Consider the following 17,878-nt stretch of genomic DNA (forward strand, 5'->3'; position numbering starts at 1 on the left):
GATTCAGGCAAAAATGGGCTCCCAGAGTGTCTCACAGGACTGAAAAAAATCCAATGCAAATTGCAATTAAAATTGAACACAAAAAATGTCCCTGGAGAGGTGATCCTGAGGGCTGGTTTAAAGGTGACGCCGGAGAGGCCGAAGAACTTCCACACATGGCTTTGCATGGGCTTGGCATCTTGTTTAAACTCTGTGGCAAACCCGCGCAGAGTAGTTCTGCATGCTCATTTTGCACTCCTAAGATCCCTTGTGTGTGTTTTGTGCTGGACACAAGTACATTGTATTGCTTTGCAGTGAAGTTAGCCCAAAGCGGAGACGATGCAGAGTCTCCAGAAGGAGCTCTTCTGCTTCACCAGCATCATCCCCTTCGGAATCAGGCTTCACCGGAGCCAGGTTTGGCATGATGGCGGAGCATCTACCTTTTGCCTCCTATCCCTCACTGGGGCTGTTGGAGGGATATTATTTGCTGGGAAACTTGAGATGGAAGCGTGTCTGGCTACTTTCCGCCCAGAGCAGTGGGAGACACTGTCATTGTTTTTCCGCTTCCCTTCCCTTCCCTCCCCTCCCCTCCCTCCCTTCCTTCCTTCCTTCCTTCCTTCCTTCCTTCCTTCCTTCCTTCCTTCCTTCCTTCCTTCCTTCCTTCCTTCCTTTTTACTCTTGCTGCCATAAAAACAGTCCCTAGAAAAAGGGTAGTCTGGGATGTCTTCCAGTGATGGATCCGGATCAACTGATGGATCTAGATTTTATATGAGGCCATTGTTAAACGTTCAAAGGGAATGTGTTCCAGCCTCCACCCGCTCCGGTCTATTCTTCTGCTCGGCGAGGCTCTCCGCAAGCGCCGGAGTCTTCTGTGTGATCTGCCATCTTAATTGCCGGCTCCTGACGGCGCTCGAAGTGGTCCAGCCCGGCAGGAGACGCGGTGGGAACAGGGGGCCACAATGTGTTTTTTCTTTCTTTCGGACTGTTATACGAGAGGGCAGGCAGAAGCCAGGACAGTGACCTCCGGTACGTTTGCACAGAAGGTTTGTCTGCTCAGAGGAGTGTTCATCCTTGGCACAATTTTGCGCTCCAGAAAACTTAAATGTGAAAGTTGACTTACTTATTTAGATTTCTTGACTTGAGAACATGAGAACTGCGGGTTCAGCCCAAAGATCTGCTTGGTCCAGCTATGAGTTGGGGTTCTGCAAGGATTTCCAGGGGGACAAAAAGGGGTGAAGAATAATTCGGGAAATTGCATTGAGAGATCTAGCATGAATTTGAGCCTGTGTGGTTATATAGTTATAAGACTGGGGGGTGGGGGGGACCTGGGTTCAAGTGTCAGCCTAGTGTTACGAGCCTCCAGATGGGGCCCAGAGAGCTCACGGAATTATATGTGTGGGGGAGGCAGTTGTGAATTTCCTGCATTGTGCAGGGGGTTGGACTAGATGACCCTGGTGGTCCCTTCCAACTCTGTGGTTCTATCCTATGATTCTATATCTGATCTCCAGATGACAGAGATTTCCCCGGAGAAAATGGCTGCTTTGGAGGGTGAACTAATTGTCATTACACCCCACTAAAGTCCCCAAACCCCAACCTCTCCAGACTCCACCCTTAAATTTCCAGGAATTTCCTAACCCGGAGTTGGCAGCCCTAACTCAGCCATGAACCTTCGGGGTGAACCTGAACCTGTTGTGCTTTCTCAGCTGACTTACAGAAAATAAAATGGAGATGGGTAGAACTAGTTAGGGCCATCTTGAGCTGCTATAAGGAAAGGCCAGATAAAATATGATCCAAACGGGAGAGCATACCGTTCCTCATGCAAGACAGGCCACATTTATTCTGGCGCAGTGACCACACTAGGATTCCAAGGTGAGGATCTGAGGAAGGGTGAGTCAGGAAAGGTGGAGTATAGAGTTACCAGCCTCTAGGTGGGACCTGGAGATCTCCTGGTATTTCAGATTATCTCCAGATGAAAGAGATGAGTTCCTCTGGAGAGAATGGTTTAGGGCTGCCAATTCCAGGTTGGGAAATTCCTGGGTATTTAGTTCCCTTCCCTCCCCAAACCCTCCCCTTCCAGGCTCCACCCCCAAATCGCCAGGAATATCTCAACCTGGAGTTGGCAATCCCATGGAGAAAGTACACGAGAACACCTTGTTCAGGTTAAAGACTGTTGTGGAATTCTTGCCAGTCATTGGCGGAGATTAAGAGAGGTGGAAATTAAGCTGTTTTTTTTAATTTGGCAAAGCAGCTCCAAGAAACTGCCTGCATTGCACAAAAATAAGTGGTGGTTTGATTGTTTATTTGGTTTTTTTTTTAAGGGGGGGGACTTGAAAGGCCCATTAGCTCTGTTTTGAAGTTGGTAACTAAAAGTCAGGAAATGACATCTTTAAAAGGAAACTGTGGTTTCTCTGATGCCTAGATTTTGTTGTCGTTGTAAATATCACCATATGTATGATATACTTTGTGTTCAAAACAATTTTGCTGCACAAAGAGTTGGCTGCAACAGGCAATCAGGAGTTCCAAACAGCTAATCAGCCCCAGATTTTTTGCGTTGAATGGTAATGTCAGATGCAAAGGCCCAAGCGATCAACCCTGTGATAACCATCATTTTGAAACGCTCGTTCAGTGATAACCGTGGCCATGGCTATAATATATTTTTGCAATTCTCATGACATTTCCTTTTGCTTTACTTTGAAAAGGAGCCCATTGATGTTGCAAAGTTGATCTGCATTCCCAAGGCTACATTGCTACTTTCCGGGGCTTGTTAATCAAAGCGCGATGAGGCTGGGCGGTTCAGAGAAAGGCGATTTGCCTTTTGTGGATGACTCCTGGTGACGACAGTCTGGCAAAGTCCAGCCACGTTCGTGGAGTGGAGTGATTTAAATCAGAATTCCCATTTGGAAACTGTTTCCAGGACAAGCATGAGTATTAATTGTTTGCTGTAACAACATCAAACTTATTGTTTTGTAGCCTTTGTACGCTGGCATGCATATTCCAAAACGTTTGGCCCTGTATACCTTGCGTGCTGCAGAATTATATCCACTTAGACACCAGAGACAGATTTCTGCTTAGCTCTCTTGACAGTAGGGTTGCCAGTTCTGGGTTGGGAGTGGATCCTGGAGAAGGTGGGGTTTGGGGAGGGGAGGGACCTGTGCAAGGAATAATGCCATAGAGTCCAGCCATTTTCTCCAGGGGATCTAGGGTTGCCAACCTCCAGGAGGGAGCTGGAGATCACTGAGAACTACAACTGCTCTCCAGATGACAGAGATCAGTTCCCCTGAAGCAAATGGCTGCTTTGGAGGGTGGATCCTATAGCATTATACCCTATTGAGGTTGCTTCCCTCCCCAAACCGCACCCTCTCAAGGCCAAGTACAACCCTGCTGGTCTCCTCCTCCACCTTACTTGCCATCTTTTTCACAGGCATACGTTGTGGGGTTTTGGCACTCAAGCCTACTCTGAAGTAGGCTGTATAACCTTTGCAGGTTTTATGCGCTATTAAATAGGACTCTTAAAGGTGTGCCTGGGCTCTTATTCGGAGTGACTGCATTCTGCCTTGTGGACCCTGATTGGGTGGAAAGGGGGTGTAAAAGTGTTTTAAATAATGAATAAAAATAAATTATATTCCAACGTTCTTTCAGTGTATTTCATAATAATGATGTGTTTTTTTCTTCTTCTTCCCACCAGGTATTTCTGTAACGAAGAAGACGCACACCTGTAAGTAAGACCCTTCTTTTTCTGACTTGGTTGTCTTTTGTGCATGAAAACCACAACTGTGTGAGGAGTGTGCCTTTGTGGCATGCCCCAAACCTATAAGTTGCAGAACAGATGGGAGGTTTGACATGGCTGCCTGTTGACAATCAGTTTGTTTTGTGGGGGACCAGAGATGCGAGGCGCTGGCCTGGGGGGGGGGCAGGGGAGAAAGCGCAGGTTCTGCAGAACGCTGAACGGTTCCAGTCTGGAGCAGAAGTCCATCTTGACTAACAGACCACGACATGTATGCAAATGTGAAGTTCAAGTGTCCGGTTTCATATGTGTGGTTGATGGATGCATCCAAAACTGGGAGAGGTAATAGCTGTTTTTCTGTGCCAGCCTCATTTCCCATTCAGTTGCCAGTTTTACTGTTAAATCTCCATCATCTTTTACCAGCCCAGTAGTTTGTCCAGTGTTTTGCGCTTCTGTTGTTAAGAAGAGATTGGTTGGAAATAAGGTGATGTTCAACCGCTTGTAATCCACATTCTTCTGATGCTCATGATTGCAGAGATGTTTGAAAACCCAATGGTAAATTCACGAGTTCAGATTCCAAAGCTGTGGATGCAAGTTTGAAATAAGGCCAGCCAGGTTTTTCTCCTTCAGGGATCTATACCCTTCAAGGCTTACTTAAAACGGGGGTGAATTTGCTCCGGTTTCTCAGCTCTGCCAACAGATATTTCTTTATCATCGGAGCCAAGCAGTCGAAAGCCTTATAAGGCCACTGAAGGAATGGCTTTTCACTCAATCTGTGGGTCCGTCTCAGAGAATCTTATCAACAAAACTGCCAAGATGTGAAAACCTGCTGGCAGCAACTCAGCCCCAGACATGGCAGCTGATTCCAGTTTCTCTCCATCAGTGTGATGGACGATCTCGTGTTCACAACTTTCATTCAACCGTTTCAATTACATCCTAATCAAGGAAGTGCTGCTCTGTTAAAACTGGTTCCATTGGCTGATTTTAATTTTTGCCAGTGCACAACTCGGAGAACATGCCTGCACTTACTAACACTCTCTGGTGACGAGGTAGCCACAGGTTTCTTGCACACATTCCTCCCTGGTGTGTGAAACACCCCACAATCCTGTTTGCTTCCCAGTAGAGCAAACACCCCCAGCCATGCTTGCTTCTGGGGAGGGCAGGCAAAGAGACAGTGAGGAGAACTAGGCGGAAGAAGAGCCTCGATCTCAACTCCTTCTCCGCCAGGGAGTGTCAAGGTGCATTGCACACGCTTTCCGTGGCTCTTCTTGTGGGGTAAGGTGATGTTGGCACGATTCAGGGGCAAGAATGCACCCGTTCGCGCTCACTGTCCCCTCCGCTTCCCTCATGTGTAGGTGGGAAAGTTTGGGGGATGGGCAATGAGGAAAAGGTGGCTAAGTTGTCTGAGTTGGGTTATCAGTTCCCTTTATAATTCTGAGATGTTCTACTGCTTCTGCCTTGTGAATGTCAAGTATGGGGAGTTAAAAAAAAATGCTCAGACACAGACACACACCGCCCAACCAGCTAAAAACCCACTTTCCTCCAGAAAAGTCAGAACTTTCCCAAAATGATAGTTAACAGTCTGTGCTGTTAGCACCAATGCCTCTAGAGAACAGGCGGAAACTGAATCCTGTCCCCCGAGGCCAATAAAATAGCTGTTTGGTCCCTCGTGTGTTACTGCCTAATAACTTAACCGAGCGGCCTCTGGGTCCCTTGGGGGCTTCTCTGCACGGCTGCTCCCTCCCTTTGTTAAGAGAGCTTATTAAAAATGATTTTATAATGAAGTTGCCTCAAATAGCAGCAAGTTCCCTGCTTGTCCTTGAAGCACACTTTGCCCTGGTAAAACAATCCTCGAGACAATCGTCTAGGGCTCTCTTCCTCCTTTTCCCCCCCTACCCTGTTCAAACTTTTTTTTTTTTAACAAACTGCTATATTAAAATTGATTTTTTTTTACTTGGTGGGAGGGGGAGCACACCCGTTCCTCACCAGCTGTTTTGAGGAGCCAAAATTCCTCTACTGGTACTACCTATTATGGCCAAATGTGGCCCTTTCTTTTCTGCCTTGGCCTGTCATCAATCAGACGGTGGCGTCCCGTCCACCACCACCACCACCCCTCCACCATCTGGGGCAAACCCACTCAGACTGGACTGTAGTTGGTGCACATATGGAAGGAGTCAGCCCTTCAGACTCTTTGGGATATTCTCCAGGCATAAGCCCTCTTGAAAAAACAACAACATTATTTTGATGGGGTTGGGGTTGAAGGCCTTCCTGGGGAATTGCATTTAGTGTGAGATGGGGAGGCACAGTTTGGATCGGCTGACTTCCCCCCCCCCCCTTGGTCGGGTCCTTTCTTCACACACCTGCACACCAGTAGCATGATGCTACTGTGGCATCTTCTAATAGTCGAGATAAAGTTGCACGGGTACTAAAGTAGTCAGGCTGAGAAAATAATAGTACAAGGCTCTCAAAATACTTGCAAAAACATGTATTGACAAATACCAAAGTGAAAGTGTGAACGTGTGTCAAAGGAAACTTTATCGATAAGTTTCCTTTGACACACGTTCACACTTTCACTTTGGTATTTGTCAATACATGTTTTTGCAAGTATTTTGAGAGCCTTGTACTATTATATTCTCAGTCAGTCTTCCAATAGTCAGCTTGGTGATCAGTGAACCCACAGACGATACATTCTTTGGATGCTAAGGGGAGACTGCTGGCATGTACAAATAAGGGTGTGTGCAAAAGAAGAAGAGTGTGCTCATTGCTCTCCTTGAGACCCAAACGTTGAGGGCAGTTGAGATTCCATTAATTGGAGGGGGGGGTTTACAGAAAGGAGAAGGGGAATAATGCTGCATCCCACAGGGGGAAATTAGGATCGGGGGTGGGATTTCTCTGTGATCTATCCCTCCCTCAATTCCTTATGGGCCCCCAGCTTGTCTAATAAAACACTCCTCCCATTTCTAGCCATGCTATACACACACACATATAGCCCCGTGCTGCTCTGCACCACACTGACATTTGCAAAATTTGCCGATGCGGATTTTTGAAATTTTGCAGATGATTACGCTGTGAGAATGTCGTTCCGTACAGCTGTGACTGTGGTTACTGTGAGTGGCTGGAAGGTGAGTGACAGGGATAATGAATCGGAGTCACACAGATGCTTTGGGGCAAGTTAATTCCGGCAGGGATCTTGGGCCGCTTCGGCACAAACAGCATATTCTAGCAACTCCCAATTAAAAATTCTGGGCCTGGGATTCAGCTGCAGTTAGGAGACGTAGCTGCTGATTTTAGTCGTTTGGTGGTTTTAAAACCCTTTGCTGAGACTTTAATCATAAAGTTTTAACCGACCAGACGTGGATAATCTGGGTGAGAGTTAAAAGACAGAATAGAATTTGCAGACAACGTAAAGGGTGATAATAGAGGTAGCGCTTATAGTGTGCTAGCCTATACATGTTTACTCAGAAGTAAGCCCTGTTGCATTCAGTGGGATTTACTCACTGGGATTGTGTGGTTCAAACATGAGTAAGGTTGCCAACCTCCAGGTACTAACTGGAGATCTCCTGCTATTACAACTGATCTCCAGCCAATAGAGATCAGTTCCCCTGGAGAAAATGGCCACTTTTGGCAATTGGACTCTATGGCATTGAAGTCCCTCCCCTCCCCAAGCCCCGCCCTCCTCAGGCTCCACCCAAAAAACCTCCCGCCAGTGGCAAAGAGAGACCTGGCAACCCTAGTTATGAAAGCAGAGGCTGGGGAACACGGGGAATGTACTTTCCACCCCTACTTCCACCACACTTAAAATATGGCATCTGTTTCTTCCAAAAGCCCTTCTATGTAGCCCAAATCATCATAAATTGTGGGAAGGGAAGTTACTTTGTTTAGAGCTGGGTGATCATTCAGTGACCAGTCTTTGGAGCTCGTTGGCTGACTTTGGGGCGGTCATTGAGGCTCGTTGGGTGTCTTGGTACAACAGGAGGTCTTGAAATTGGGCCCAGAAACCAACTGGAAGATGCCACAAAGCTGCCGTTGCGGGTCCCCCTGCCCCCCTGTCCAGTCAGTCCTTTGTTTGCTGCCCTACGTCTCCTCGAGATGGGTGAAGTTGGGTCAAGGCCAGGGCCAACACCTGTATCCTCCCCTTCCCCACGTGCAACAGGCCTTCAGCGAGCGTCCCATCCTGCTGGCTGTTGTTGTCCTGCGGTGCTGATGTCGGCACTCGGTTGCGGAGAGCTGCGCCAGCGCCTCCTCCCTCCGCGACGGCTCGCAGCAGCCATCTGGAGCTTGTGATGGGGCCTTTGTTCCTAATCTGCGCGAGGATCGCCACGTTAACAAAGACTGCGGCGAGTACGTGAGGAAGTGCTCACAGATCCCTCTCGAGATACGGGCCGCCGGGTTCCGATGACCGGAGTCTTTGTTCAGCGGCTCTCATAGGAAGCTGCTGCTTTATCTCTTTTGTTGCTGTTATTAGACAGATATGTAGGTGGAAAGGTTGCCAGAGGATTCTCGCAGATAGAGAAAATAGATTTCCTGTCCCGGCTCTCTCCTCCTCCACCCCCCTCCCCACCTTTCCTCTTGCTGCGTTAACAAACCAGCTCAAGATTCTTGCTCTTGATTGTGTCCCTCTTAAAGTGAAAGGGAACGTACTTTAAAGCAGCTATAACAAGAGATGTTGACAGAGCCATATAAAGTGATACCGGGGATCGAGTAGGTGATGGGAAAGACCCCTGCCTGGGACCCTGGAGAGCCGCTGCCGGTCTGAGTAGACAAGACTGACCTTGATGGACCAAGGGTCTGATTCAGTAGAAGGAAGCTTCATGTGTTGATGTGTTCAAGGAGTTCATAAGAAGAGCCCTGGGGGACCAGACCAGTGGTCTGTCTAGTCCAGCACTGTGTTTCACACAGCGGCTAATCACTTGCCCCCCAGGGCCAAAGAACAAAGGCGTAAAGGCCAAGGCCTTCCCCAATGCTCCCTCCTAGCACTGGGATTCAGAGATTTCACCCCCAAATCTCCAGGCATTTCCCAACCCAGAGTTGGCAAACCTATGTTTACCTCCCATCTGGCAGTGCCATTCACCAGCAGTAGGGTTGCCAGCTCCGAGTTGGGAAATACTTGGAGATTTGGGGGGTGGAGTCTAAGAAGGGCAGCTATAACAGAGGGGAGGGACTTCAATGGGATATTATGCCATAGAGTCCACCTTCCAAAGCGGCCATTTTCTCCAGGTGAACTGATCTCTGTTGCCTGGAGATCAGTTGTAATAGGGGGAGATCTCTAGGCACCACCTGGAGGTTGGCAACCATCAGGAAGGGATCTGGGCCAATTTATGGAGGCAGGTGGGTCTCTGTGGCTTTTAGCCATGGGGCCAAAATGCTCCGAAACTTAAGTCTTCCTCTTGAGAATGTTCTGCTTAGAGCACCGCGGCCAATTTCAGCTCTGTTGCATCGGTGCCAGTATGAACTGCATGTTCAGGTACACATGAAACCTCCTTGGGGTGCCCCAGCCAGCATAATGTGTGAATGTGAGTCTGCCAACAAGGCCCCAAAAGTATCTCCTGCGTGCCGACGGTCTTGTTTACCAGGCGGGTACGGCGGCTTCGGGAAGAGGTTTTGTGCAAACAGCTGTCTCGAGACTTCTTCTTCTGGGCTGTGTCAACTGTAGTAAATGACAGCCGTCCACCAGATGACAAGTTTAATGGTCCATAAAAATCCCAGCCCTTGGGGTGTCGCTGGGTATTTATCGTTTCACAAAGCAAAAGAGTAAATTTGTCACTTTCAGATTTAGGTGACTGCGAATGGCAGGAGCGGCTTCTGGATGCTGCCTCTCCATCACTTTAATTGCGCCGGATCATCATTGGGCCCAGATGCGAGGAGGAATGCTGGATCGGGGGGGAGGGAGGGTTTATTTGCTTATCTGTCTCTGCTCCCCCACCCCCGTCTCCCCCCACCCCCAAGTCTGTTCTGTCAAGCCATATTCAGCTTGGGTGAGGCATGCAAACACCTTGGTCGATAAAGACTGGATGGGTTTATGGTCAAGCAGCCGTTCGGGCAACCAGTTAGGAGTTTCAGTTGAGAAAGGAATGTTTGCTGATTCACATATTATGGGAGAGGCAAGTTGCCCCTTTGTCCGTTCTATCTGATGAAGGGAGCTTTGCCCCTCAAAAATTCAGCCCAAAAATCTTGTGGGTCTCTAAGGTGCTTCTGGACTCGAATCTAGCTGTTCTACTGCAGACCAACACGACTATTCTCAGAAAGCTGGAATGGAGATTCCTGAGTCCTTACAGCCCATTACCTGACACATATGGAACACATATGGAGCTGCCTTCTACTGAATCAGACCCTTGGTCCATCCGAGTCAGTATTGTCTACTCAGACTGGCAGCGGCTCTCCAAGGTCTCAGGCAAGGGTCTTTCCCATCACCTACTTGCCTGGTCCCTTTAACTGGAGACGCCGGGGATTGAACCTGGGACCTTCTGCACGCCAACACGGCGTGTACCTGAACATGCAGTTCTTACTGGCACCGCCGCAACAGATGCACGCCAAGCAGATGCTCTACCACTGAGCCACGGCCCCTCCTCAAAGGGAGCTTTGAGTCTGGAAAGCTCATACCCCCCAAAATCTTGTTGGTCTACTGCAGACCAAGATGGCTGTGCTTTGAAACTTCATCCATTGTGTGTGTTTGGTGAGGTTTGGGAGGGGAGGGACTTCAATGCCATAGAGTCCAATTGCCAAAGTGGCCATTTTCTCCAGGGGAACTGATCTCTGTCGGCTGGAAATAAGTTATAATGGCAGGAGATCTCAGCTAGTACCTGGAGGTTGAGAAGAAAATACGACATCTCTGTACAACTATCTGGAGGATGAGGAAATCAGTACAGGAGCGAAAATAAGTGAAAAACAGCAAATATATTAAAGCTTAAACACATTAATTTGAGACCATCTTTGTATATTAATGTGTTTAAGCTTTAATATATTTGCTGTTTTTCGCTTATTTTCGCTCCTGTACTGAGTACCTGGAGGTTGGCAACCCTAGTCCCCATAGGCTCAAAATGGTTGGGGACCCCTGATTTGAGCAACTGGCGCTGTTCTGAAGTCCATTTGCAAGCTGCAGGCAACCTGCCCTTGCATCTGTGTTTCCGAGTAGCCTGGCTTTCCTTTATCTGAACAGCTCTGCAACAGATGCGCCCAGGTGGAGCATATCGCTGAACCGACTCTCCAAAAAGTTGAGCCACTGAGGAGTGAAGGATTCTGCCCAATGAATGTTTTGCAGACAGTGTTCCTGTCCTGGTTCTCCCCCCCCTGCCCCCACCCCATCCTAGCCATTGCTCAAGTCCTGAAAGTTAACAGTGAACCCCCCTTTTATTAAAGAAACGGACACTTTGAAGTGCCCCTGTGGGTCAAAGCAGCGTTATGTATACGTTCCATGTCCTGGTGTTCTTGACACCAAGAAGGAAAGACCAGGAGGACTCAAGCTCATCTTTTCTGATTTATTGTTGTTGGAGCGGGGAGGAAAATAAGAAAATACGGCTCGTCACCTTCAAGAGTCTGACCCACTGTTTCCTGCCAGAAATAATTACTCATTTGCAGTTGCTTTTCCTAGAATGACTTAATGAATGTTGCATAAGGGTTAGAAGTAGGACATTCTGATGGGATCTTGGCTAAGGTGAGTGAAAGCAGCGGATAATGGGAGAGGAACAGCTGGCGGAGGTGGTAGAGGTTTGGGAGGCCTTCCTACCAGTCCCCTTCAAGTCTATTAGGCCAGTTGCCTAACCTGGGCCCTTGTCTGGGCTGTACAACCTGGGACTTGTGTGACTGAACACCCCTCCATACGAAGAACAACCTCTGCTCTTAGAAAGCCAGCAGGTCAGAGAGAAAGCAGGGGTAGGCTAGAATCCATCTCCCTGGCCCAATAGCTTTCAGTGTGTGGGGATTTCTTTGTTGCATGGAGGAGCATTTGATCATATGAGCTCCCACCTGTATGACTCCCCCCGCCCATACACACTGCAAGAACACCGGAGGAATTCTGGATTTCTGTCTGTCATGGCAGGCCTGAATCAAGTACGGCAGTGAAGTCTGGTCTGGGATTGCCATGAGCCAGGATTGCGGAGGTCACATCAGTACTGAGGTCCAGGAGGTCCTTCTTAGTTTCAGATCCAGGTTTTGATGAACGTACAAAGCAGCCTGATAGGGAATCGGACTATGGGTTCATCTAGCTCACCGTTGCCCGTGTGGACTAGCTGCAGCCCCCCACCCCACCCCACCCCGGGCTGAAAAGAGGTCATCGCCAGCTCTTGCTGAGATAGTTTTTAAAACAGGAGACTAAATTTTCTTTTCATTGGAATCCAAAAATCTCACGCCGTACCTGTTACCCCAACCTTATAATTTGTTGCTTTCGCAGTTGGGAACGGAAAGGCGAAGATCACTCAGCTGCTGCAGTCGGTTCTGTTGTAAGTGATCCTTCCCTGGAGGTTTTTAAGCAGAGGCTAGATGGCCATCTGTCAGCAGTGCTGATGCTATGAACTTAGGCATGAGAGGGAGGGCATCTTGGCCATCTTCTGGGCATGGAGTAGGGGTCACTGGGGGTGTGTGGCAGGGAGGTAGTTGTGAATGTCCTGCATTGTGCAGGGGGTTGGACTAGATGACCCTGGTGGTCCCTTCCAACTCTAGGATTCTATGATTCTTCCACCAGCCCTGCTGAGCGTTGAAGGTGTCACATGACTTGTGGTCACATGAGGCAAGAGTCCCGTGCTCTTTCGTGACCAGTGACACCCTTGGAGGCACCCCATAATTTCAGAGCACTTAGTGACGCTCTGAAACCACCTACACAAGACTTGTGATGGAACCTCCTGCTTTCCTCTCTCTCTCTCTCTCTCTGGCTTCATGGCCCCATTCTTGCTTGCCTTATGATGGCTGATCCCTAAAATTAAGTGGGAGGATGGGATGGTGTTCTCCTTTTGCAGAATGCCTGGAATACTTTGGGTGCATGCGCTACATATGCAAATAGTAATTTTGACCAGGCGAAATATAGTCCTGCATACCTGGCTTTGCTTCTTATATGTGAATCTCTTTACTACAATGTGTGTATACTGTCACCTCCAGCCTGACCCTATACGTTTTTACTCATCTACAAGCCCTTTTGTGCGGCGGTGTGTAGTCCCAAGAGAAAGTGTGCGGCATTGTGGTTTTTGACCCCTTTCCCACATTTCTCGAGCAGCATGGACTCTGTCTCTTCTGTGTTTGCTCCTGTGCTAGTTCAATAACATTAAAAGCATCTATCCACACAGCTAAGAGGGATTGTGTGGCTCTTTTTCCAAAGCCAAATTAAGGACCTCTTTCTAATCAAGACAGAAAGTTAATTCACTCTACTCGGGTCTCTCCCCACCCACCCCCGTAATTCCAAACCGTACCTACTCAGTTTTGGGGGAGGAGATCAAGAGATCCTGTAGACTAGATCTGCATTTGTAGTGATCAGGTGATGATCAGCCGTGATATCTGTACTGGACTAGGGGGAAATAGCTTAAGCCACTGTTTGGTTGATCATACTGATGCAGGGTTTAGCTTTGTGAGACGCTTAGCTAGCTATAGTTTCAAATAAAAAGGCGAATTTCTAGCCCCTACAGCTGCACAGAGGTGTTATGAATTCACTATGAATTTAGGCAGATTGTGAGAGGGAGGGCAGGAAGGGATGAGCCAGGGCTTGGCTCTCGTGGCCCTTTCTTATATGTCCAGGGTAATGCCGATAGCCACTTCGGGGTCTGGAAGGGATTTTCTTCCAGGCCAGATTGGCCCAGTGATCCTTGAGGTTTTTTGCCTTCCTCTGGGGGAGCAGGGGTCACTGGAGAAGTGAGGGGGGTAGTTTTGAATTTCCTGCAGTGTGCAGGAGGTTGAACCAGGTGACCCTGCCATGGGGTTCCTTCCAACTCTATGTTTCTATATGGGCACACCTGGCCAAATAAGAATTTCAGTGGCTGGCTGTCTATGCTTTACATAGCTCCTCCTTCTGCCTAGCAACTCTGCATGTTCTGTTAAATGAGAACATGTGTGTTCCTTTTCCATGCACACATGAAACTGCACTATGTTGAATCAGACCCTTAGTCCGTCAAGGTCAGTATTGTCCAGTCAGACCGGCAGCGGCTCTCCAGGGTCTCAGGCGGAGGTCTTTCACATCACCTACTTACCTAGTCCCTTTAACCGGAGATGCTGGGGGCTGAACCTGGGACCTTCTGTATGCCAAGCAGATGCTCTGCCACTGAGCCACAGCCTTTCCCCTGTGGCTCAAATGAGTTTCAGAATTTCTCTTTTTGTTTTGTTGATGCAGAATTTAATTGGTTAACCTGGAGCGCGTGCAGCCTTCCGCATAGATTTGACAAGCATATTTTTCGTGTTGGTTTTTTTTGCATCCACCACTGCTTTATTCTTCAAAACGCCTATTTGTCGACTCGGCGAAGGGCCCTGCCTTTTTCCTGTCGAAATAATGCGACGTCAGCGATGTGGGGATCTGATTCTGCTGCTGCTCCACTGCAAAATGTTAACAGTCACTCATCAGATCTGTGAGCTTCAATCTCTGTGCAGAAATAATGTGGCCTGGGCTTCTGGGTGCAAATCAGGGTCTGGGAGCCATCAGAGGCCAAAACGCTCTTGCAGTTCTAAGGATTTTGAGAAATGGCACTTGGTGATGGTGGAAAGCACCGTCAAGTTGCAGTTGACTTATGGCGACCCCATAAGGCAGGGGTGTCAAACGTAAGGCCCGCAGGCTGGACCCGGCCCCTTGAAAGCTCTTATCTGGCCTCTGAGCCAGCGGAGGCAGCCACCACCACCACCCCTTAATCTGGGCTGGTGAGGCATGACCTGGCCCGACCAAATGACATTTATGTTGTATCTGGACCTCGTAATGATCGAGTTCGACACCATAGAGTGTTCAAGGCAAGAGACATTCAGAGGTGGTTTGTCAATGCCTACTTCTGTACCACAACCCTGGACTTCCTCGTGGTCTCCCATCCAAGGAGTAACCTAGGCTGACCCTTCTTTGTTTCTGAGATCTGATTAGATCGGGCTAGCCTGGCCCCTTGCACTTAAAAACAAAGAAGCTTAAATCTCCTTCTGCTCTTCCCTGGAGCAGCACCTACACATGGTGGGATAAACCCTAAGGTTTATCAGAACCCCGCTTTATTCCCCCATCCTAATTCCTCAGCAAGCAGAAGGACAATCTCCCACCTCTCCCTCCTTCTGCCTACCTCAAGTTCCTTGAACAGTCTGCTTTGGTCCCTGAGGCTCTATTACACTCATGCACCACATCCACCAGAGGAAATGTGTGTCTTTCTTTTCATATCTTTCTTTTCAGGATGTGGTAATGTGCTTTGAGATCTTTTTCACAAGACCGTTTTAGGGTGGGAATGGTTTGGGAGAATGTCCTAAAACCCTCAGGATGCTGGTACCACCTTCAGCAGTGTCCCGTCTTCGTACCTTTGCTAAACTATTGCCTGCTGGGATACGTGTATGTGTAAAGTGCTGTCAAGTCACAGCTGACTTACAGCGACCCCTCATGGGGTTTTCGAGGAAGGAGACATTCAGAGGTGATTTGCCAGTGCCTTCCTCTGAATATTAACCCTGGACTTCTTCCTTGGTGGTCTCCCATCCAAATACTAACCAGGGCTGACCCAGCTTAGCTTCCGAGATCTGACGAGATCAGGCTAGCCTGGGCCATCCAGGTCAGGGCATGGGATACATCTGGATTCCACATAAAAACAAAGATGCATGTTATTTTTCTTCAGAAACATTTTTATTCGTATGTAAGTATATGGAGATTTATACAACGGAGGGACTGAGATTCCTGTGCTGTTTCCTAGAGCTCTGGACTCTGCACCCTGAGGTTGCTTGTACAGCCTGGGCTCCCCCCCCCCCCCCACACACACACCTGTTTCTGTGCTTTCGGCTTTCCGGACCAAGCAGTTGCAGGAATTGAGCACCTCTCCGGAAAATCTCACCGGCTTCCTTCATTGTGGCGGTACCAGTCTGCGTCTGCTGGCAATCCCAGCTAGCCATTAAAAAGCAGTTCCTCTTCGGAACTTGAGTTAAAGGCAGACATAAGATTTTCCATCAATTGCATGCCGAGTCCTGCGAGTGAAATCGGACACTTTGGAAAACTTACTCTGAAAGGAAACCAAAGAGGCCTTTGACTCAGGCGTTCTTCCGCACTCCCTTATGCCACTTTTGCCCTCCCCAAAATAGACAGGCTGGCTTATGTAAACTTGGGAATATACTCACTCACGCTGACTCTGTGAAATGTGGCCACACAAAGAACTGGAAACCTTGGTTTGCAGGCTTGAACACATGAACACATGAAGCTGCCTTCTACTGAATCAGACCCTTGGGTCCATCAAAGTCAGTCTTGTCTACTCAGACTGGCAGCGGCTCTCCAGGGTCTCAGGTAGAGGTCTCTCCCATCACCCGCTCGCCTGGTCCCTTTAACTGGAGATGCTGGGGATTGAACCTGGGACCTTCTGCATGCCAAGCAGATGCTCTACCACTGAGCCACAGCCCCTCCCAAATACTTAAAAAACAAACGTTATATGTATACTTTGTATGTATCCCATCATGTTCTCACATCTGTAGTGCAGTAAAGTGTTCTGTAGAAAGGTTTCAGCGAGCTTCGTACAAAATGCAGAATGCCACAAGTGATCTCCCCCTCACTGGCAGTCTTTAAGCAGAGGCTGGACGAACACTGGTCAGGGATGTTCTAGGCTGATCTTGCACTGAGCAGGGGGTGGGACTAGATGGCCTCTATGGCCCCTTCCAACTCTGTGATTCTCTGAGCCTGTGTCTGTTGGTCCCATGCTCAGTGTGGGCAGCCGTACCCAGAAATTTAGTTAGTTCATTTATACCCCGCCTTTCTCCCCAATGGGGACCCAAAGTAGCTCACATCAGTCTCCTCTCCTCCGTTTTACCCTCGCAACGACCCTGTGAGGAATGTCATGGTGAGAGTGGGTGACTGGCCCAAGGTCATCCGGCAAGTTTCCACGGCAAACACCTGGTTCTCCCAGAGCCTAGCCCAACAGTCTAACCACTACACCATGGCTGGTTCTCTCTTGGGTCTTAGGAAGAAAGCCCGGAGTGTGGGTTTAACCCCCTGCACTCAGCTCTCCGGGCTGGAGACCAGAGCTAGGCAGCTTACTCTTTGGTTGACCAAACACCAGGCAGGAGGCCGGGTTCGTAGTGGTCATGCCAGAGGCCTCACCCTGCACATCAGGAACCACAGTTGTACATCTCTGTAGGGCTTGAATCAGGTTATAGGAGGCAGAGATCTCTAAAAGGTGCTAGAGGAGAGAGACAACCCTCGCCACCTGGAAGGCTGACTTGGCTCAGCAGGTGTTCCTGGTTCAGCCCTCGATCCCCTGATAACAGCCCTAGTGCCTAAGTGCGTGTGTTGCAATGAGATGCGTGAGCTCCTTTCTCACCCATAGCCCCAATACCCAATCGTCACCACCCCAGTAGTAGCCAGGAAGGGGTTCCATTTGGTCCTGGCTTGCCGCCCTTCCAATTCTGCTTTATAACCTTCCCTGAATCACCTTTTCCTCCCCTGGGCACTGCAGACTTTGCTTCAGCCAGGCTCTTGCTACCTGTCCCATGGCATTTGCTACGGATCGGTGCCAGGCAGCCACTGCCCTTTATGGGTTGCTGGGAACTGCCAGTTTGCCCCAACTATGTATGAGATTAGACTGTTTGGGTGGGGGTTATTTGTTTGCAAGCTTGCTGCATCTGCGAGAGAGGCAATTAAAAAAAATCTTTAAATAAATCCATAATATATGTGTGAAAGAGATTATGTATTTATTTAAATATATGCAATTGGCAGTAATTGCTTTCCCGCCCCCCCTCCAACCCTGTAAGGAAGATGCATTTTTAAAAGCAGTTTGTTTGCCTTTTTAAAACATTCCACATTGTTTCTTGCCCCGTTTCATCTTCCGTTGGGCCAGGAAGCCGATGTCTGTGGCAGCCACGGCCTTTCTTTTCCATCCTACGATTAAACAAGCCTCTATTTTGTAAACTTGTTCCAGCAGCTTAAGGAAGTCTTCCTCCTACTGTGTTGACGAGGAGCAGCACACACTGGAACCGAAGTGCATTACTTTTCAGCTGATATTTGGAGACCCACCTCCCCCCCCCCCCAATCTTTATGTCTGTAGATTGCTGGAG

At 48.6% G+C, this 17,878-nt stretch overlaps 1 protein-coding gene across 1 annotated transcript in view; it reads left to right on the forward strand.

The window, feature by feature from the left end:
• Positions 1-17,878, forward strand: part of RORA (RAR related orphan receptor A) — a 240,889-nt gene that overhangs the window by 156,167 nt on the left and 66,844 nt on the right. The window contains exon 2 of the mRNA XM_056866028.1: positions 3,665-3,694. Coding sequence (XP_056722006.1) covers positions 3,665-3,694 — 30 coding nt within the window. The remainder of the gene's footprint in view (positions 1-3,664; positions 3,695-17,878) is intronic.

This window comes from Euleptes europaea, chromosome 20 (assembly GCF_029931775.1).
Source record: "Euleptes europaea isolate rEulEur1 chromosome 20, rEulEur1.hap1, whole genome shotgun sequence".
Lineage (NCBI taxonomy): Eukaryota > Metazoa > Chordata > Lepidosauria > Squamata > Sphaerodactylidae > Euleptes > Euleptes europaea.